Source organism: Lepisma saccharinum, chromosome 2 (assembly GCF_977018435.1).
Source record: "Lepisma saccharinum chromosome 2, izLepSacc3.1, whole genome shotgun sequence".
NCBI lineage: Eukaryota > Metazoa > Arthropoda > Insecta > Zygentoma > Lepismatidae > Lepisma > Lepisma saccharinum.
In genome coordinates, this window is record NC_139230.1 from 44,582,301 (window position 1) to 44,604,955 (window position 22,655).

Consider the following 22,655-nt stretch of genomic DNA (forward strand, 5'->3'; position numbering starts at 1 on the left):
TTTGTAATGTAGTAACAGCCACACAATGCAAAACAGCTGACTATTTGATGCACACTTCCTCTCGCGGGTTGATAATTCGGCTACTGCACCACAGAGGCCGTTTATTTTGACCAAGATGCACAAAGCAAAGGCATGCTTAAAACACCCATTTTGGTTTCACTTGCCTTCCCCCCTCTCCTCCTTTTCTTTCCCTGTTATGCTCGGGACAATATACCATTGAAATTTTCCTTTCATAAAAAAAAATCCCTCATTTTGTGATGATGTATGGGTTGCATTGACTGCGTCACACGATCTCCAATGGAATGGGTTTGCAACACTACGTTCGCTCGCACACAGATCACTGCATTCACAGCCTTCCTACATGATGCAACCTCCCCTCACATGGCGCTCAAGCCAAAACACCCAATCAGTGTCCTCTACGCGACTGCTGCAACAGCGTCATAGTGAGCGAAACTTCTCCACCATCTCTCTTGGTGGAGCAGCATGGCAACACTCGATGTTTCGAAGGAGATAGAGTTCAATAAATAAGTATAATAATAATGATTTGCATTACAGATTTATTTGGGTGTGGACGTGCGAATAGGCAGAAGCCTCTACTGATTTGTACCAATTATATTAATAAATAATGTAAAGCACATAGAACAAAATGACAGAGTTCCGCTATAATCTATACTTTCTGATTAAATTTTTTGGACCCAGATTGTGAGTAAGTATCCTTTTTAATGCTTTAATAGCAAAATGTAAAGCAAAGTCACTTAATCGCAAAGTAACAAAGTCACATTAGCATTTCACACTACATTCTGAGAAAATAATGCACTGGCACATGATTTGAGATCAAAGTTTATTGGGTAAAAAAATATACATTTTCAACAACAACATTCATTCATTAGTCATACAAAAATTCAATTTTTCATATACTGTAATTTCACACACTCAACTACAGAATGTGAGGTTTTGACTTCTATACTATATTTACCAAAAATACATTCACCCAATATTTCAGTGAATTATACAAAATCACTGGTTAACAATATCACAGACTTTTGATTAAGCACCACTTTAGTAGAACGAAGGCATGGAAGGCCCACTTTTAGTTTCTATAATACAAGGATACAAGAAGGAATAAACATCACAAAGTAAGTAAAACACCAGATCTCAAAGTTGACAATCAGAATTTATAAATAGAGCTTGGAACACAATTTTGGGGGAATAATAACTAAGTCGAAAAAAGATATAGGAAATTTTTGAAGAAAAAAAAATACAGGCACTGATCTATTTCAAAACATTTTACATGGAACATAGCAAATGTAACACATGAAATATCCATGTAAGCAGACAAATACTTAACTGTAGAGATGAACAAATATGAAATATTTGTAGACACTGACATAAAAATTACCAATACCAATTCAACCTAAAATTGAGAATGTTCCATGAAGAAACAGAATGGGTTTTGGCTCTGAGCCTATTTTCTTACATTAGTTGTGTGCATGCAACTTGAAAATGACAAATATTCTTACCTCAAATGTTTCACAAACATACATTAAAATACACACAGCAAAACTTTGTCATTTTTTAAAAAAAACAAACCTTACAATGACAACGTAATTTTGAAAACTTGCAGGTACAGAAATTACTGGTAGAATAAATAATATGAATTCATGTACCAAAATGTGAAATTTTTTGTTCTGTAACAAAGGAACATAAAAATACAATAAAATTACAGATTAAAACTAATTGTGAACTTTCTCCAGTTTACATCAAGCAAAATGCACATTTTCCCTATTATTACTGATAAGTCTTCGCGACCATCAAATGTCCTTTCACCATGAAATTTTATGCCTTTAGATCTCAAAAGATCTGGCAGTGACCTGTGTTCTTGCAATGGCATACTTATTAGTAAACTGATGTCTATTCAAACTTTTAGTCAATGAAAAAAGGAGAGAATATTACAATGACATTGTAATTAAAAAAAAAAATTGCAGATACAGTAACCACAGATACAGTAATACGAATTAATGTACCTAAATGTAAAAGCTTTCTTCTGCAACAAAGAACTAAATCTTACAATTAAAATTTAATTTTTGAAAACTCAGTAATTACAGGACAATTAATTAAAGTATCCAAACATGAAAACCTTTTTCTTGTAACAAAGGAAGAAACATAAAACAAAATTACAGATGGTGAACAAGCAAAAATCAGCAGGTTCACCAGTACAACTATCAGTCTTCCCCTGCATAGCAAACAACTTTCAATCAAATGTTCTTTAACCACTAAACTTGAAGCCTTTAGACCTAAAAAAGTCTGGCAGTGACCCATGCTCTTGCATTCTCATTGCAATTAAAAAAAATGTCACTCTAGAGGGCCATCACGCCCAGCCACAAATCTGCGGTAGATGATGGTAATATATACACATATCAAAAAACCAACAAAGGCATCATCCAGGAATCCAAGCACTCCAAAGACAGTTTCTGGGATTATATCTAAAGGAGAAATCACGTACACAAATCCCACAACAAAGCAGAGAATGATTCTTATGCGGAACATAATCATGAGCCCTCCAATTGAGAAAAATTCATTCCACAAATGACGAAGGAGAGTGGGCATATCTCGTAGGTAATCCAAAAGCTTTATGTAAAGAAAGAAAGATAAGAATTAGGAAATAATACTACTTTTTAAATATTTATTTTAAAATTCTAATTCTAATCCTTATACAGGCTGGGAAAAAGTTACAAATTTTACTTACACACACACACACATACCTACTGCCACCCACCCCATGAAAGTTTGGATGTTGTTAATTACAACTTTCAATAGGCAAAGTTGTTTTTGTCATGTGTAGTCAATGTTTCTATTTGTGTTTTGTAAGACAGTGTTGATCCAGAATCGTCTTGGTGTGGTATAAAGTGCAGGTATGTTATTTCATGGTGGGGAAGAGGGAATGGATAGATAGGCTTGCTGGTGAACTAAATGCCAAATATGAGTAAATTATGGTGCTTTGGGAAAGTGCATTACAATGGAATCCCAATTTTACATTTTCCAACATTATACATTCAATCTTCATGGTCCTCACATAGCACAATATTATAAATTTTCCTGGATTTTACTTTACATTTTCCCACGTTAAATCTTTTCAAATTTGGCCCCTGAAAAACATAAAACCAAGGGTTCCTGCTTAGCCTAATGGTTAGCACTCTTGCCCTTGGTGCAAGTGGCCCTAGGCTCAATCCCTGGTGGGAGCTCAAAAAAATGCCTGTTGTCACAGCATCATGAGGGCAATCGGAGAGTTGCTTGAAAAGAAGCAGCAGGCTCCGGTCTTGAAACCAGAAAACAGAAGCAATGGGACTCAATGCACTGACCACGTTTTACCCACCAAAAAGCTGCTCTCGAAGGCCCATGGAGTTTAGCCACAGATAGGCTAATCAGGACTGGGCCTACAGTTTACAGTGCCTCCACCAGGTATCAAACCTGAGACTCCATTTTTACAAGGCAACAATGTTACCTCAAGATATTGGGAAAGCCCTGCTGGCAGAAAACAGGAAAAACAGCACAAGAAGCCATGACGGCAATTACCAAATCAAGAATATGCTTACGGCTCACTCCATATCAAATCATACAAAGAAAGTAAAAAATGGTTTTCTTCAAATTTGCTACATTTGTTCCTTACATGGTCCATACAAACATGCAAAATTGTAATATTCTTTGATATTAAGTTTAGGAGATATAGGGGTTTAAATCACTAATCCAACAAAAATTGGAATCATGCATTTATTACTTCAAGACTTCATTGCTGCTCACTCAATAGTTAGAATTTGTTCAAAATTTGCATTTGTCTTCAGAAATGAGTGAAGTTGCTTGGAAATCTATAATTTAATGAAATTTTGAAACCTCAAAAATTCTCTGTAGGACTAAAGGAAAATTTGTGAATAATTTAGGGGTCAGTTTCAAAATAGTTTTCCACCTTGAACCTCACTTTAACAATTGATGTAAAATTGTTAGTGATGGCTTAATATATGTATGCTAACAAGGCCAAAATGCACAATGGAGAAATGTGGAGAAACAAAACTGCACTTCAGCTCCCCCCAGTGTGGCAAATGAGGACCTAAACACTGAGCTCCTAAAGTGGTACCAAATTTATTTGGATGCCTTCCAACTCAGTCACCTCTTATGTTGTATAACAATTTACAAATAACTTTCAAGTGAATACATCACTATTTTTCTTGTTAATCTTATTAAATCATTATGGATTCTTTAGAGAAATAATCACTATAACATAGGTTAGAGGTTCATTCTACAACCCATAATGTTAAATATTCCCAAAAGTGTCTTTATTTTTTTTTTTGTTCTTTCCTAAACCCCTCTACGGCATCAGTAGGTGACACAATCTATTATGAAAAACACATTCAAATACAATTGTAATGCCACGTACGTATTGTCTGTTTGTTAGATAAGTACAACATTCAGGGCATTCATACGGGAATTTCACTAAGAATATTCATTGGCATTTACCCCATCCTTGAAAGACCCCATTTACTTTGCAACCTCCTCAGTGATTTAATCATACCCCTGTAACCAACCACCTCTCAATTATTTCACACCACCCACCCTTTTTTTTCATTACCATTACTTGTGGTAATGTTGGCTCTACATTTACCTTTGCACTTTTCTAGGAGCATTCTTTTCAACCTTCTAGAAGTATTATTTGTGCAAATAACATTTACCAACTTTGCCACTGTAAAAATAACTCCTTTTTAAGCTGCATGCACTATGACCAAACCCGTCGAGTCCAAAAGTTGATATTTTTACTGAGTTAGAAACATGAAACGCTTCCTATATGCCCAATTTTGGACTTTCTTGTGAGGACCAAGCTCATATATATTTAAATCCGAAACCTGGCAAAATCCAGTAACTGCAATGTTTGGGTCCAAGCTGAAAGGGATGTATTTCTAAGCAACTATTTTGTTATTTGCAGATACCGTGTAAGGAGGTATCAAGCCTTGGATAAACCAAAGGTGCCCACAGAGGGGGGGGGGGGGATATCTGGAAAGACTTAATATAATTCAAATGGTGAACTTGTGATCATTTGATTTTGCTTATTTTACTTCACTTTTATGCCACTTTTGGCTAATTGTGAAGATGGGGATGAGTGATGATATGATGAAATTGATGACAGGACACTCCAAACACGAGGGGTGTCATGAAAGACAGCAGATTGAGTACTTATACAGATTATCCTAGTGCTGGGGATGCCTTATGAGAATTCTCTTAACTGGGGGAAAGCATCACCTAAATTTCCCCACTTTAAACACTGCTGTCACCCGAAAAAATCCTGCAGTTGGTCTAGAGATAAATCCCTTCATTTAAAAAATCTGGGTTAAGGATTTAATTTTATAACAATTATTTCATTTCTTGCATTTCCGGGATTCAAACCCGGGACCCCTGGCATCGTAGCATGATGTGTGCATTTAAAACAAATACATGAGTGTTCACGTGCTCATGTGAACATTATTAGGCGACGCGACATGCCTGCATGAAAGGCCTTTGAGGTGGTATTTTTAACTTACTTGGTGGATCTGAAAGATGGGAGGGATATGTTCGTGAGACTATTAAAAGTTTAAATGATAAAAGTGTATTGAGTGACATCTTGTTTGATATCCATTAATTTCAAACATCTCGTATGAACAACCTTTTCGTACTGGCTACGAAAACCACTTTCTAGTTTCATTGCACACAAAATTTCATTCAAAAAATTTTACAATTTTGTGTTGCTTTTTGGTCACTTTCGGATAACCTCGATGTTGGTGAATGATAATTGGAACAAATTGATGAAGAGACACACAAATGAACATTCTTATATAAAATCTAGGACTCGAACTTGTAAATATTTGTGGAGAGATCATGAAACAACACATTGGCTATCTAAGCTTTATACCTCATGAAGAGTTTGGTAATATTCTTAACTTGTACAATGTTGCAATTATTTAAATTAGGAATTATTGTTCTGACCACCCATTGGAAAATTGCTATCTATATAATAAAAAAAAAGGAAATCCCAAAAATGAAAAATATAATAGACCTATGTCTTATCTAAACTAATAGAGTTGTCACTCCATTCTGTTTACTATTTAAGGAATTCAAAGTGTCCCTAAAAAAGTTCTAGGTTATCACCCTGGAATTTGTACTATTGAAATTTAATACAGCAACATTGGAAATTTTATTGTTTTAGAAAGTATCAGCTTGCCACAAAATCTCACACTGTACATATACTCATACTGGATTCACCATCTTGATACAGACAGCCTGGTCTGAGTCCTGGTTTAGGCATGAGTGTTCTTTGTGTGTATTACATTGAATCCAAAGCACAGAAAAAGATGTGAATTGGATGTATTAAGGATCAAATTTTCAGCAAGTAACAAGTTTAATTTTATATCAAGGAATATAAATCAAGTGCATATAAAATGAAATAAAAACACACACACACATACTTTATGGTTATGATTCAATGATAATGCTTAAACATTTTTGTACTAGCAAGTAAGTTCAATGTTCATTTTCTTTCGCGATGTATTATTATATTGTGCTCAATCACCAAATTCATTTAATTGCCACTCATCCTTAGAGTATTAATTGGACTATATAAACAGCAAAACAATGTAAAATAAGAAAATTTGAAACTGGAATTCGATTCATTGTGCAATGTGCCAAAATATCTTGATTGCAAGGCAACAATATAAGCCAGCACACAATCGGAGAAGTTCGTGCTTGTAGATTTAATTGAATTGAAAATATACTAACTAGCCAATTATTATTTATTATTTTACAAACCAAAGAACCAGAGCTTTAATATGATCAAAAGAAATCCCAGATACAAGTCCACACATGAAAACCCTCCTAAATAAATGCTGCACGAAATAATATGTGCACCGCTAAACAATCTGCTCTATGGCCTGGGCTTACTCGGGCAGGCTGAAAGTTCCGGAATGAACCACAAAATATCTGTCTGCCTGTACATGACTCACTATTTGTCAACAGCTGGGAGGCCATGGCTGACGCTGTGCTTGCTTGACACTGGATACCGGAAGAATAATTCATAGCATGAACACGTCTGGATATTCTGAGCAGATCAACCTGCACACTGCAGACCTCTTGTCTTTTTATCAATTTTATCTCATCATCACTCATCCTTGCAATTATCCAAAAGTGCCAAAAGGCAATGTAGAATAACAAAATTGCAATACAGAATACAAGTACAGTGAAACCCCGATTTTACATTCCTCGATTTTACATTTTTCCCCATTATACATTCAATCCTGATGGTCACAACATAGCAAAATGTTAAGAAATGTTCTTCGATTTTATGTTCTCCGCATATTAAGTTTTTTTCAGCTTAGTCCCCTGAAAAATGTAAAATCGAGGCTCCACTGTAACCAGCATATTGAAATTAAAATTTTAAAAATATCCACATATAAACTTACTGGTCTTGGGGCACCAGAAAATCGCCTGTTGTAGTGGCCAATCCTCAGAAGCAAGTTCTGGACAACTTGCCCTTCTTCAGTTTCTGGGCCTGGTAACATTTCTTCTGCAGTAAAACACGCAAACAAAATGGTGACCTAAAATAAACATACAAAAATGTATACAGCTACTGATGCCAACTTAAGGTAAATACAGCACAACATACTAAAATGCAACAAGTGACGAAAACCAGTTGAGCAACTAGCTGAATGTATAAGGTGACAGTGTTAAGACAAGTATGCAATAATGATTCTTACAATAAGATGGAAAAATGTGTATATTATATTGAATCTTTATAATGCAGGAACATAAAATATTTGATGTTTCAGATAATTTCCTTTATATTTCTTGGGTCAATCAATTTTATACTTCTCTAGCTTGATTGCGACCATTAGTATAGATGTACTCCTGAATTCAGTAGAGAACAACCAGGAAGAATTGTAATGTAATTGTAATTTAAAATGGAGGCACTCATTCCTTATGTTGCCAAACAGCATACTGTGATGTATAAACAGGTTTTTGAAATGTAATGTTGACAAAAATAAATATTTCAATGCAAAATGAAGGAATGTCTAAAGTAAATTTAGACTGTATTAATTTTATTTCTCATGCTGTGATTCTAAAAAGTGTGATAAATAGGTTTCTGATATACACTAATTTTTGCATTATTATGACTAGAGACCGGATTTTAAAGGAAAACTTTTCCTCTAGAAAGGACAAAAAAGGGAAAAAAAGGATGGTAATTTTTTTGCATTCCACTAAAAATACTATTTTTAATGAAAGTGCAATATATACGATTCATATATAAAATACATTCATATTAATGTATCCCTTTTTATGTGAATGGTATATATTGTGCTTTCATTTTAAATAATATTTGTAGTGGAGTGCAAAAATAAAGTATAGTCCTTTTTCATTTCCTTTTTTGGAAGGTAAAGTAAAATGAATAATCTTACCATCCATTTCAATGAAATCTACTTTGTAACAGCTTACCATATTCCATAGCTTGCTGCCACTTGTACCTGGCTTTGCCATTTCACTGACACTCAATACTGTCATCACTGTCACACAGCTAAGTTAAAACTATTAAAAAAAAAAACTTCACAATAAAAGTCTAAATCTAGCAGATAAGTATCGTTCAACCCAACAGGGGTGCTGTTGTTGCTGCATAAGCAGAGATCACATTGTTTCAACAATCGCTGCAACATACTCCCAACACTTATGGAGGGAAGGTAAGGTAGAAGGCGCTTGTTCTTTCTTTTTTCCTCTAAACTGCACCAAATAGACAATTGTTGAATGATTTGTTCATGGAAAAACAGTCTTACCAAATATTTGATATCTTGGCAATAAAGGGACCAAGGAAGATGTTTAATAAAAAAGGGGGGAAGGAATATAGGCTGAAAAACTAATCAATAAAGAGACCAGAAAGGAAAAAGTTTTAAAAAAGGGAAAAAAAGGGAATGTGGGCTGAAATAGGAGCTTCTGTACTAGACCAAGTAATGCACAACAAGAACAACCAACAAACAAACCTGGAACACCCAGACAACAAAGAAGAGAAGATAGCCATCATCCCATACACTGGAAACCTCTCTGCAGTCATCAGCCACATTCTTTCAAAACACAACATTAAGACGATTTACAAACCACCACAGAAAGTCAGAAGCCAACTTAGAAACCCTAAAGATGACCTAGGACAGAAGACACCCGGGGTTTACCATATCATCTGTACCTGCAGTAAAGCCTACATCATCCAGAAAAATCAGAGTTAGCAGAACATTCCATCCAAGAGGGCCATAGAATCGACTTCACAACCACCAAGATCATCAACAAGTCATCCAATTACTGGGACAGAATCATCAAAGAAGCAATAGCCATCCACGGGGAAAAGGAAGAAAACCTCAACAGGGACACGGGACTAGAACTGGGCCTGCTAGTGATAGTCGACTGGGAGCGTGGGCATCATAGAGATGACACCTGATTGGCCCCCTCCCACACCAAATACATATAACCATACCCTAACTATTCTCTGCACTTCAATCCCTGAAGATGAGAGTGAAGCCTATCTGGAAATCACCTGGCTGATATCCCGAGAAAACTTCTTCATCACTGTTATTATTTATTCCATGATCCATGTTGAAAAATAAAAAAGGACTTCCCTTTAAAATCTGATCTCTAATTATGACATATTCATATTGAATCACATTTAGCGACTAAGTTGTCAGCTTTGGTACCTAAATATCTAAGTTCAGGTGAGAACACAGAGTTCAGCCTAAATGGTCAGATATCTTGTGAGGTGGCAATGCAGCAAAATTGGGCTTCTTTTGCAGTATTTGCATACCCTTATGGTGAGTTACAATGAAATTCTTACACATTATAATACATGGTGTCCGGCTTAGCCCTTTAACATTACAAAAGAGCATAATTTTGCAGAGAAACACATTTTTTTCTTTTTACCAAAATTTACATTTTGGTAGAAAAACTTGTGCATTATTATGTCCCAGCACCAGCACTTCACACAACCTCAATATGCACCCCCTGTGGAATGGCGGATGTCGAACCGATATTCCAATTCTGTACAGGTATTCACTAGTATTTGAGGGGTCACATTGTTAATCGCCTGACGTATTCTGTTACGCAGATCTTTCAAGTTTTCGACAGGCACACTGTAGATTTGGTCCTTGATGAATCCTCAAAAGAAAAAAGTCTAGGGGGGGAAGATCTGGCAAGTGCGGAGGCCAAGCAAGTGGTTTAGATCCTCTTCCTATCCATCTTCTAGGAAAATGCTCATCGAGAAATTCTCGTACAATGATAGCAAAATGTGCCGGGGCTCTGCATTGTTGGAAAATGGTTTCTGGAGGCATTTGAGGCACAGCGTAATGCTGAAGAATGTCTAAATAATTAGTTCCTCTCACTGTTTCTTCAGCAAAGAAGAATGATCCTATTATGTTCTCTTTCATTAACCCACACCACACATTAACTTTTGGCGAGTCTCTCATAATTACACGAAACTCATCAGGATTGTCACTTCCCCAAGTACAGCAATATTGCTTGTTAACTTTGCCACACGTGTGGAATGCAGCTTCATCAGAAAAGCACACCTTGTCAAGAAAAGCATTGTTGTTGTCAATTTTGGTTAACATTTTGCCCGAAAACGTCTGTCTTTTAGGTTTATCATCAGGAAAATTCAGAATTTGTACTATGCACAACACCATAGTAGGCCAACCAATATTGAGCTCTAAACTTGCACGTCTTATTGATTTTCTTGGACTTCTTATGAATGCAGTGCGAATCACTTCAATGTTTTCCTCTGATACCTTTCGCTTCGCATACTTTCCGCACACTGACGCAACACTTCCAGTTTGTCTTAGTTCTTTATCCCACTTAACAATACTCACATAGGAAGGAACATTGTCGTGATGTTGAAGATTGAATTTACGCTGAAAAGCACATTGAACAAGCTTCACAGATTTGTTTTCTGCCAATGAAAGAACGCAGTACACTTTCTGCTGAACAGTCCAGTCTCGCCATCTTCGAATTTATGTCTTACAGGTGCATGCGCATCACGTCAACTAGAAGTACTGCTGTTTCTCGCAAATGGCCACAGTTGCCAGTCCCATACAAACAATAAGTTTAATTTGAAATTGAATGTAACTAAAGTTATCCTGTTTTGTAATGTTAAAGGTCAAAGCCGGACACCCTGTATAACTATTATTCTGAACAACTTTAAATTGCTACAATGTTCAAAAATATGTATCAGTAGGAACTGGCAAGAGTTACCGGCACTGGTATCAATTCAGCCAAAATTCTAAAACATAAGTATTGTGTTTATTGTAGCTTAGGGCTTAATAAAGCACACATTGTTGAGTGAAAAAAAACAGCATCTAGTAACTAATTTCACATGGCAGTGATAGAATTTTGGTCAATACAGAATTCCATCAATATTATCAAATACTATGTTTTACCTCACATTGCCATCAAAACTGGTTTCACTCATAAAATCAACACTGCAGTGAGCATGCATATAATGTATCTATGTGCAAGTGCCAACTTGAACTTTCAGCATAAAATGAGTACAAGCACATGCATATTTCTTTTGGTGAATGCATATCTTCAATAAGAAGGTTCAAGAGGTAAAATATTGGATTCATGGAACTGCACATATTAGCCAAATTATGCAAACACAGTACATGATAAGCAGAAGCAAAACACTGGCTGGATGTTTCCACATAATACCACTGAAAATAAAATTGCTGGTATTGCTTAGAGTAAAAAAAAGTGTAAGAAAACAAGGAGGGTGCAGATATAATCCTTGACCAATATCTTGAAGCTGGATATTTCCATCAGCATGCCAAATATTGGAAGAGAAGAGTTTGATATTCAGAAACTACAGGGTAAAAGAATCTGCAAGAATTAGTTAAGGAATTGCTTTCATACTCTCTTCATTTTGCCACATGATGATAAGAGGTATTGGACAAGAGATAATTATCTGGAAGTAAAAGAAAGGGTGCAGGGGAAGAAAAATGTAGGGAACCCTGTCACCTTGGCACCTGGATTTTCAAATTCAGTTCTGAAAAAACATAGTTTTTTTAACATTTCAAGTTTGCTTATGGAAATTTCATTACTAAAAAAAAAAAATAAGTGCAGTATTTGTTTTTTTTAATGTTGGTTTGTTTTCTGTATCATGTGTATCATTAAATCAGAATAATAAATATGCCATTATAAAATGTTGCACTGTAGCTACTGAATTTTAAAATCTGTGGCGATATGGTAGAATCTGCTATATACGTATTAGGATGTATTTCATAGCTATTCAAGCTGTTACCAGTAGAACCTTATTTAGGAGCCCATTCTGGTAAAAAAAAAAAAAAAAAAGTGTTCCCCTGTGCATAGCACCATAGCGTATACCTGACCGCCTTTACCCCCCAGGGTTTCCCCCAGGTACCCATGTTATTCGACGCTGGGGCTGCTTCCACCGTTAGAAAAGTTCCCGAATTTGAACCGGCCAGGGATCGAACCCGGGACCTTTAGTATGGTAGTCAGACGCGTTACCGGCTGAGCCACCGCGGCCACCTGGATTTTCAAATTCAGTTCTGAATTCTGGTGCAAGAATTAATTACTTTTAATCAAATCATGTATTAATTAAAGGAAAGATCATCCACAGACCGCCACTCAAGACCAAGGCTCTTTTCTGATCAGTCATGGATAACCTGGAGCTATGGATTCCAGGAGTATACCGTATTCCTTGTGAGTGTGGGACGCCATACACAGGCCAAACACGACACACCATTGAACGACGACGCAACGAACATCAGCGCAACATCAGATATTCCAACCTGAAAAGTCAGGACTTGCAGAACACAGCATTACAGAGGGACACAGGGTTTTATTTGCTGACATCAAAATAATAGCCAAATGTGCCGGTTACTGGGACCGACGAGTAAAAGAAGCCATAACCATATCACGGGAAAGCACCAATCTCAACAGGGACGTGGGACTCCAGCTGAGTCACGCCTGGAATTCGCTCCTCCATAAAAACAGAGCTGCAGCCAATAAGAACAACAGGATCCAGAGCGAGCCAATAAGAAGACAGAATCCAAATTCGGCACCACAATTGTCATATATTTAACCCTACACTGGTCTCTATTTCTATATTCCCTGATGATGAGAGCAATGTATATGCTTGAAATGTTGGAAGCCAACATACACTTAACCTGGATGGTAACCCGAGAACACTTGCTCGAATAAATTAAATGTTTTAAATCATGTTTCAAAATATGTAGCTTTACTTTAGTTAAATTCATGGGTTTCTAAGATCACATTAAAAAAAAAAAAAAAGCTGGCTCCTGAGATAAAGAGGCTGGCACCTGAATTAGGTGCCAGAAAGGATGCTTGGAATTAGAAACCATAAAGAATGGATGCCAGAAAATGCACAGGAGGACATAAACATTAGACAACAAGCAAAGAATCAAAGTAGAACATAACAATAGAGGGTAACTGCACAAGCAGAGTAAGGAATGAATAAAGGAATGGAGATTTTTAAAAAAAGGTCACATGCACAGATGGGATCTGAACCACTATATGACACCAGAAGGTATCAAACCTTGGACCCTTTGATTACAAGGCAATGACATTAGCACTATGCCCTCAGGGAGGCTAAAGGAGTGAAGAAAATGTGACGTAAGACAGGGAAAGTGACCAAGCACAGGCAGCAGAACAAGAAATGAGAGGTAAGAATTGTAAAATACTTCATGATGCCAAAAAAAAAAAAATGGCATCAAGATCAGGGCTCTCACAACACCTCAATATCACAATCCATTCCATCTCCAAATTCTTACTCAACCCAACTGGTTCCCTCATGGAGAACATAATCAAAGAAATGCATACTATCATCCAGCAGAAACTAACATTAAACTCAGACAATGGACAAGCTCAACCTGACAGCCTGTAATTTACATAATCTCAGACAGTAAGAACAAATGTGGACTGCCCATACAACACCCTATCACCTGCCCAAGAAACAAAAATCATGTTGTGGCTTAGCAGCACAATGCATCAAACAACCCAACCTGCCAGTCACAACCCTCCAATGCCACCACACAACAGAAATCAGAACAACTGTCAGCAGAAATAACAGCTGAGAAACAACCACCAGCACAGCTCGACAGGAGAAATTGGAATTACCACCACCCAGGAACAAACAAAGCAGTGACACACTACGAACTCTGGCCCCAGATTCCATAACCTACATTAATGAAAGCAGTGATCCTTTGAAATGAATCAGAAAAACAAATTTGCAATGTGGAAATACAAACATCAGTTATGCAATACTAAAACTGGATTTATCCACTCAATGTCTGACAAGATTCAAACAAAAAAAATCACTGGAAACAAGTTTATAAGCATAACCTACAACTCAAGACTCCATTCCTCAGGATACTGATGGCCTTGTCTGCAACAACCTTCCTTCCCTGCAGTCTCTTATCAAAATGCAAGAGTAATGAAGTGTTTCCAACTCATTAACACTCCCTTCTGCAAGAGGGGGGATGTTCTTGTAGTGCTACATTTTTTGGAATTTTTCTATTCACTTCAGATTAATGTGGGTGCTGCAGATGCTCCCAAAATGGATTTCTTGAGTAAATTACCAATTTTCCAATTTTGCCTGTATTGAGATAGAATGTCAATATCATATCTTCTGTGAAAGCCTTAGCCATTCCAACCAAAATAAAGCAAACTCTAATGCTTTATGATTAATAGTTCTTATTCTAGGAACTAAAAAAAAAAAAATCCAATACTTATATTGGATTGAAATCCAAGTACGTATATATCACAACTTCAAATATATATATACATATGGGGGAAAAAATTAAATATTTTCTTTGGTCTTTGAAAAATGATGTGTTAAATGTTGCCACATGGCACTGGGACAGGTGTAATTTCAGCCATCCTGAAGGAAAAATTTTCCTGGAAGTACTGTGGCCTGAGCTGCCCACAAGAGGTTAAGATTATTGTTGACGTGCTATATTTTCAGTGCTAGTAAGGATAAAGGAAGGTGAAAAATTCCCAGTACAGTGGAAGTAAAAGTTGACTTAAAATACCGGTACCACAACAGGATTTACCACCAACTTTACTTACTCTTTTAACTATACAATGTAAGGTCCTTTCAAGAATATTTTTTACAAAGAGTTAACAATAAACAAACCACAAGAAACTTGGTAGCTTCTGTCAACACAGTAGCTATGTAGACCTTAGTAGCCCTTCTGTTTCGTAGTGTGTTGGACATTAACTTTGCTGTGCGTGGCACATGTAACGCTCCTGCCTGTGAGTCCGACACTATCATTACCTGCTTGTGGTGCATGCAGGACCTTTGCTTGCAGCCTTACTATGCTCCCACCACGTTACTATGCTGTAGAGTGACAGCTGTGTCATGTGCAAACTTTTGATGGAGTTTCATGGTCTCTGATGACATTCAACTGCCTCGAAACTCAGTCCCCCTTCAGTTTGTCTGTCTCTGCCTGCATAACTTGCAGGCGTGTGCCCCACTTTCTACACCCTGTTTGGGGGGAGGGGGGATTGCAAGCAATTGCAAAATGCCAAATGTTGCACTTATTGTTTAGTAGTTGGTTTATACAGTGCATTTTAAAATTTCCTGCACTCGTACTTTAAAAAAAGGTACCGAGGCAATCATCTTGATGAGTTGGCAAGCCTGCCTGTAGGTATTGGTATGACCATGAAGAACGAGTTTATGTTATATTTAGAGCAGTGCTGCAGTTACAGACCTCGGTGTGAGATGTACAATCACAGTTTGTCAAAAAATGCCTTTTAAGCACATCCCCCACTGAGAAGTAAAGAAATGCGGCAACAGAACTTCTGTTGTCTGCTTCTATTGAAATCAAATGGTGTAATGCCCACTACACGGAAATGTGCAGAACCAAAGCACGGAATTTCTGTGCCACAAGTCTGCAGGTTATCGTAAAGATAATCCTGGAAATGTGTCAGTTGCCACATTGGTCCACGTCTCAGTGAGCGTCAATCTTTACGCGCCCGCAGCAAATTGCTATGTTGGAAGCATATTTTGAGTATGTCATATGAAAGATGTGTGGAGACATGGAGAAGTCTATTTCTCGATGATCTGGCACCAGCTACAACTGCAATAGATGATTGTTTCAAATTTAGTTTCAATATTCTTTTTATGTATTTCAATGAGTGGAAAGTGGTCTGCCATCTTGTCAGTGTGTTACCTACCTCAGAGATTGCAGTATTATTCACATTTAGTTTACAAATTATGTATTTTTTGTGTATTTCAAAATATAGTTAACAAATGTATGTAGTCATTACACTGACAACATCAATAAATTATAAGCAAAAAATTCTCAAACTTTCCGCGCGGGGACTTTTCGAACGCTCTGTATTATTAAACATTTTCTGTATTGACATTGATTTATTTTACTTTGCTTTTCTGCCACTTTTGGCTAATTGCAAAGATGAGGATGGGTAATTTTTTGCTGAAATTGATGAAGACACACACTGACAAAGACGACCAATGCTCAGGCCAAGATTCAAACCTGGGACCTCTGGCATTGCAGCATGCTGTGCTACCCACTCTAAGGGTTATTTTTAGGCTGTGGTAAAATTTTGCAATGAAAGATAATTCAAACTTACTTTTTAAAAATGACCCAGAAATCAATACAAAGCTCACCTGCTGCCTGCAGAAAGGGCACTGCATTGGACTGAGGGCACTACCAAAATCATGGTACTGGAAAATACATTGACCTAGAAACAAATATGAAACACATGAAACTGAAACATGAAATAAACAGCAGTTCATTTTCAAAATATCTTCATGATAAAATATAGCACATTCATAGATGTGAAATTACTACCATAACTATTGTCTCTCTTAAATGAAAATGGAACATAGAAACATACTGACAAATTGTTGTAAAATTTAGCATTATTATAGGTTAATGTGACATTAATCTTACATCTACATTCAAATTTATATATTTTCCAATTTCCGTCATTTCTGATGCAGGTGGGCAAGGATTGATTGAGTTTATTTTAATTCGCGTTTTGTGCCTCTTGGCTAATTTGCGAAGATGGGGATGAATGATGAAATTGATGAATGGACATTCACAAACAACCAAGCCCGACCAGGATTCGAACCCGGGAGCAGGTGGGCAAGGAGGCTGTCAATATGGCCATTTGTCAGTTCAGGAAGCAAGAAATCCATTTGCATTGAGTAATTGCAATGAGGTCTATATTTACTAATCAGTAGGGTTCGGAAGTTGATGACCTAAAAATGGAAAAAGATGACCTAAAACTAATTTTTGCTCCGAAAATGATAGTTCGATTTTCTTGTAAATGTCAAGACAGTAGTTTACTATAAGACCCATTGTTTGGTTCTTTAAACTACTGAAGCAAAGGGGAAAAGCAATTAAGTGTTAATGTAGTTTTGCTCAGCTTTAATTCTTTACTTTACTACATAAAATACACTGCAATGCTTTTTTTTCTTCTGTAAAGTCATTCACCTCCTTTCAGAGTGGGGCTTCCATGATACAGTAGTCAGCTACCATCTGGAAATACAGTTGTGTTTTGCTTACATCAGATATATTTACATCATATATGATTGTATCTTATTGATTCAATTGATTGCATATTCTGTGTAACAATGTGATAATACAAGACACTGTAAATGGGCATTTACCTGTAGTGTCATGTTTATATATATATATATACACACACACACACACTCATACACACACACACACACACAGGGTGAGCCACATAAAGTTACCACCAGAAATATTTCGTGAACAACAATAAATATTAAAAAAACTGCTTTCGCAGATATAAAGGTATGAGAGAGGCTCATGAAATTAGTGAACCCAATACATTCAACTACATAAGGAAGTACGATTTTGAACACAAACTTAGTTTTTTTAAAAATGGAAACCCCATTTTATTTTCAGCTCATTTGAAAGTATGGAAAAATTCATTAAGAATGGCATTTGTTACATTGTAATATGTCAAGTAGTTACCAAGTAATTGTAACGTGAAGTTGACGCTTGAAACACACATTCTCACAAGTTGATTTGTTGTAACATACATTTCCCCCCATTGATGCCATTCGTGTATTGTAAAAAACATGTTACCCTTCTGAATACTATGCGTTGTGCTTCGGAAAGTTGTTACGTTCCAACAACTGCGGGTTACCAAAAAATGCATAGTTTGTACTTAAGTAAGGTTTGGCAAATTATCTAAAACGTTCCGATAAATCTTTCTGAGTTAACAATTATTTGTACATTAAAAAGTATAATTTTTAAACATTCCACCATCAGTTACATACATAAAGGTTAGTACATTAACATCTTTCTAATTTTTAATTGGTGTACATTCATTTACGGCATAATTTTTAGTACATTGGAAAAATGAACTCTTCTCGTTTGGTCATGACAACTTTCAAACTTTGCACCTATACATTTTTCTTTCTTTCTTTCAAAGTGATTTATCAAATTTATCAAATAAAGGAAGGGCGTAACAAAATACACTGATTAACCAGATGTTTGTGATAAGTGTACACACGTTAGAACTGTTGCTGAGAAAATAGTATTTTCAAACTCTGAAAAGGCAGAGATGATACTTGTCTATGGCGAGTGTAGAAAAAATGCAGCACAAGCATGCAGGCTGTATGCATGACGGCATTTGCGCTCAGCTTTGCTGACAGGCATAGTGGGGATGCATCTTCACGCTCAACTTCACGTTACAATTACTTGAGAACTACTTGACATATTACAATGTAACAAACACCATTCTTTATGAATTTTTTCGTACTTTCAAATGAACTGAAAATAAAATAGAGTTTCCATCTTTAAAAAAACTAAGTTTGTGTTGAAAATCGCACTTCCTTACGTAGTTGAACGTATTGTGTCCACTAATTTCATGAGCCCTTCTCATTCTTTTTTATATGCGAAAGTATCTTTCAATATTTATTGTCGTTCATGAAATATTTCCAGTGGTAATTTTAGGTGACACCTGTATATATATACACACACACACAGGCTGTCATTTTAATGGCACCCACAGACCACAGACCCATATAGACATCAAAACAAACAACTTTTCTGTCACATTTTTCTTGTTGGTGCATCATTTCGGAGCTACAGGCATTAAAAAAAGGCCTGTTTTGCCACCTGAATGCTGGCAACCCAACACATTTGATCGCATCCATGAAGTCATTTCCTGCAGCGAAACAGTGCATGGCAGTGTTGCAAGGAACTCACAACTTTTGTGAAAAATGACAGACTACCAACCAACTATGAGCTATAAAACGAAGATAGGAGCACGTCCAGTAGAGCGAACATCTAGGGTAGAATGGCCTACCAGTTAATCCAAAGGAAGAGGGAAGTGAACCAACGATACGAAAAATGGTAGAAAAACAACTTATTCAAAACTAAGTAGAAATATCAGATATTGTCTCTTAGCCTACATGTCAAATATAATCATCAGTACTAAATTTTATTCGACTTACAGTTTACATCTGGCTGTTTACGCCCAGCTACATGTCAAATATTTGCAAATCTCATTGCAAGGTTGATATCTACAGGTTTGTATATTCATTTGTCCTAATACACGTGTTGTGGTGTTATGGTGATAACAGAAGTACCAGAGGTTCACATTGTTACATTATGGCTAAGACACGTACAACCACAGTAATAACCTAATCATGAATCAGCAGCAAATATACTGCCATATTCACAGTTGCAAACTATTACATGTGTATCCGGTGCATAGATAAACACAGTCATCAGAGAGCTTGTTTCACTACTACTTATATCCCTGTATTTTTAACCATTTTCGTCCTTTGCCTCATAATGCCCTGAATATACATTACATTACCTTTGTTACTTACCTTTGGAATTTTGAGTTCTTTCATTTCTATTTTGTCAACTGTTCAGTGTCTTCCAGACAACCAGTATCAGAATGACGAAGTGGACAGACTAAACTGTAGATGGCAAGGAGATCTGAACATAGGCTGAGATAAAATTTGATATTACTACTTCCTCTTTAACACGTTGTATCTGTACTATTTTTCGTATCATTGGTTCACTTACCTTTGGGTTACAGAATGCATTTTCACGCTTTGTTTTAAGGTACAAAATGTGGCTGATTGTAGCCATATCGCTTCACGACAGGAAATGACTTCTCAAATGCAATCAAACGTTGTGTTGGGTTGCCAGCATTCAGGCAGCAAAATGGGCTTTTTTAACAACTGTAGCACCAAAATGATGCACCGAGAAAAAATGACAGAAAAGTTATTTATTTTGATGTCCTCTACACATTTCTGTGGTCCGTGGGTGCCATTAAAATGACACCCCATATACATATGTATATAATGTACCTAGTCTTACCATAAATACTGTCCCAAAGTTGTAAGTAAATAGACACAAAATGGTGAGAGATATTTTAATATCAGAATAACATGAGGTGTATGGATGCATTATGAACCAAAATCACAAATAATTATTCGAAATGGCCACTGACACACTTCTGAAGTCTTCGTGGCCACTCATAAATGGAATTACGCAACACATCAAGTGGAAACTCCGCTGCTGCCTTCTGAAGAGACTGCTTTAAACTGTCAATATTGGATGTCTCTTCTTGCAAGCCATCTCCTGAAGCTTGGACCACAATTTGTAGTCCAAAGGGTTTAAGTCTGGACTGGCAGAGGGCCAATCTGACGTGGAAATGAAGTCAGGAACATTTGCCTCCAACCACTGCTGGGTGGTGCGTGCTTTGTGTGCTGGGGCTGAGTCCCGCTGGAAGCTCCAGTTCTCTCCATGGAAGATGGTGTCGGTAAGATTCTTGCATAGTTTCTCAAGCACTGTCTGCTGGTACACTTTGGCTGAAGTTTTGACCCCCTTTTCACAAAAATGGAGATCCATTGTGCCATAGTAGCTCACACCCCACCACACCATGACTGATGCAGGATGGTGACCCCTCTAGATCCTGGGGGCATTGTCAGCAGCTTCCCGAGAGGATGTGGCATACACCCTGTCATTTTGGGCATTGAAAGTCTCCTCAACACTGAACATTTTTTCATCAGTGAAAAGGATTCGACAGTGCCCATTTGCCACGTAACGCTGAAGTAACTGCTTTGATTTCCAGAGCCTCTGGAGCTTCAGTTCACTTGTCAAGAGATGTCCTTTGCGTCGTTTGTAGGCATGGAGTCCCAGGTCACTGCGTAATGTACGAGACATCGACATTTTTGAAATCTTTAGCTCACGAGCCATCACTGACTGTTTCCGTACAGGATTTCGTCGCACTCGTGCCGCCACTGCTTTCACAAGTTCTGGTGTTCATACTGTGCCTGGTCTTCCTTACTGTGGGCGATCTTTAACAGTACCAGTCTCAACAAAGTGCTGGATAGTGCGGTACACAAATTTCTTGGAGATTTTCAGCTTTTGGAGGGTTTTGAAAATCTCCCCTGGTGATTTGTCTACCTTGTGCAACGCTACCATGGCCACACGATTTTCGTACTCACCCCATTCCATCTTCAACACTTACAACAGACACCTTTCCACTTGACCAGCTCAACAAGCAATGACTCACACTTCACGCTACCGCTCTTGCAGTCTCTCGCTTGTAAAGGGTGGAAGTACAGCCACCCTCAAACATTGGGACAGTATTTATGGTAAGACTACATATATATATTAGGGATGGGACCAATTAATCGGTACTCTATCGGTATCAGCCGATATAGGCATATCGGAGTATCGGTAAAATTACCAATTATTTTACCAATCCAATATATCAATAAATATCTGATAATTTAGTGCAAAATTCTGCCATTTTGTTGTAATTTTTATGGATAATCTAAAAGTAAATGTCTAAATATGCAATTTCTTTTCTACTGCAGTCACCTTAAAACATTTATTAAGGTCAATGAACCTTTCAGGTTATTCAAGGACCATTTCTAATTTCATATCGGATCGGTAGAATATCGTTTATCGGTATCGGTAAATTTTAATTTTATATCGGTACTTTATCGGTATCGGCCAAAATTTCATATCGGCCTATCCCTAATATACAGGGTGTCGCAAAACTCTTTCAACAACGCTTGGGTGCTGGTAGATATCATAAAAACAAGTCACTTTTCCGTATAAAGTTTACCTCGAAAGAGCTCAGTTTCTGCGCTATAAGCGCTTAAAATCTATCCTGTACGTATGCAACCCAACACAGCAAACGCTTGCTCTGACATAACTACCAGGGGCACGTGGCATGGTTGCCACTAGCGTTCCTCGTTAATAGAGACGACTTGAAAACAACAACTTTGGGACTCTTGCCTGAGCAAAATCCAAAACATTAATGATACTTGCGATGTTGTAAGAAGCATTGACAGTATTTATAAACTGACCAAGACAAATAATGGGCAGACTGAAATTCAAGATTACTTACTCATTCTAAAATATCTCCATAATTGATCGATTGATATGGTTTATTTTAATTTGCTGTTCTGCCACCTTTGGCTAATCACGAAGATGAGGATGATATGATGAAATAAAAAGTGAGACCAATGTCTAGACCAGGATTTAAACCCGAGACACCTGGCGCCGTAGCGAGCTGTGCTAACCACATCACCACGA

At 37.1% G+C, this 22,655-nt stretch overlaps 1 protein-coding gene across 1 annotated transcript in view; it reads right to left on the bottom strand.

Moving 5' to 3' along the window:
• Positions 1 to 852: 852 nt before the first annotated feature.
• LOC145984424 (E3 ubiquitin-protein ligase RNF170-like) overlaps positions 853 to 22,655 on the bottom strand; it is a 49,365-nt gene continuing 27,562 nt past the window's right edge. The window contains exons 5-7 of the mRNA XM_083118087.1: positions 16,709 to 16,782; positions 7,476 to 7,610; positions 853 to 2,628 (exon numbers count right to left, since the gene is read on the bottom strand). Of these exons, the coding sequence (XP_082974213.1) occupies positions 2,353 to 2,628; positions 7,476 to 7,610; positions 16,709 to 16,782 (485 nt within the window). The 3' untranslated portion in view covers positions 853 to 2,352. The remainder of the gene's footprint in view (positions 2,629 to 7,475; positions 7,611 to 16,708; positions 16,783 to 22,655) is intronic.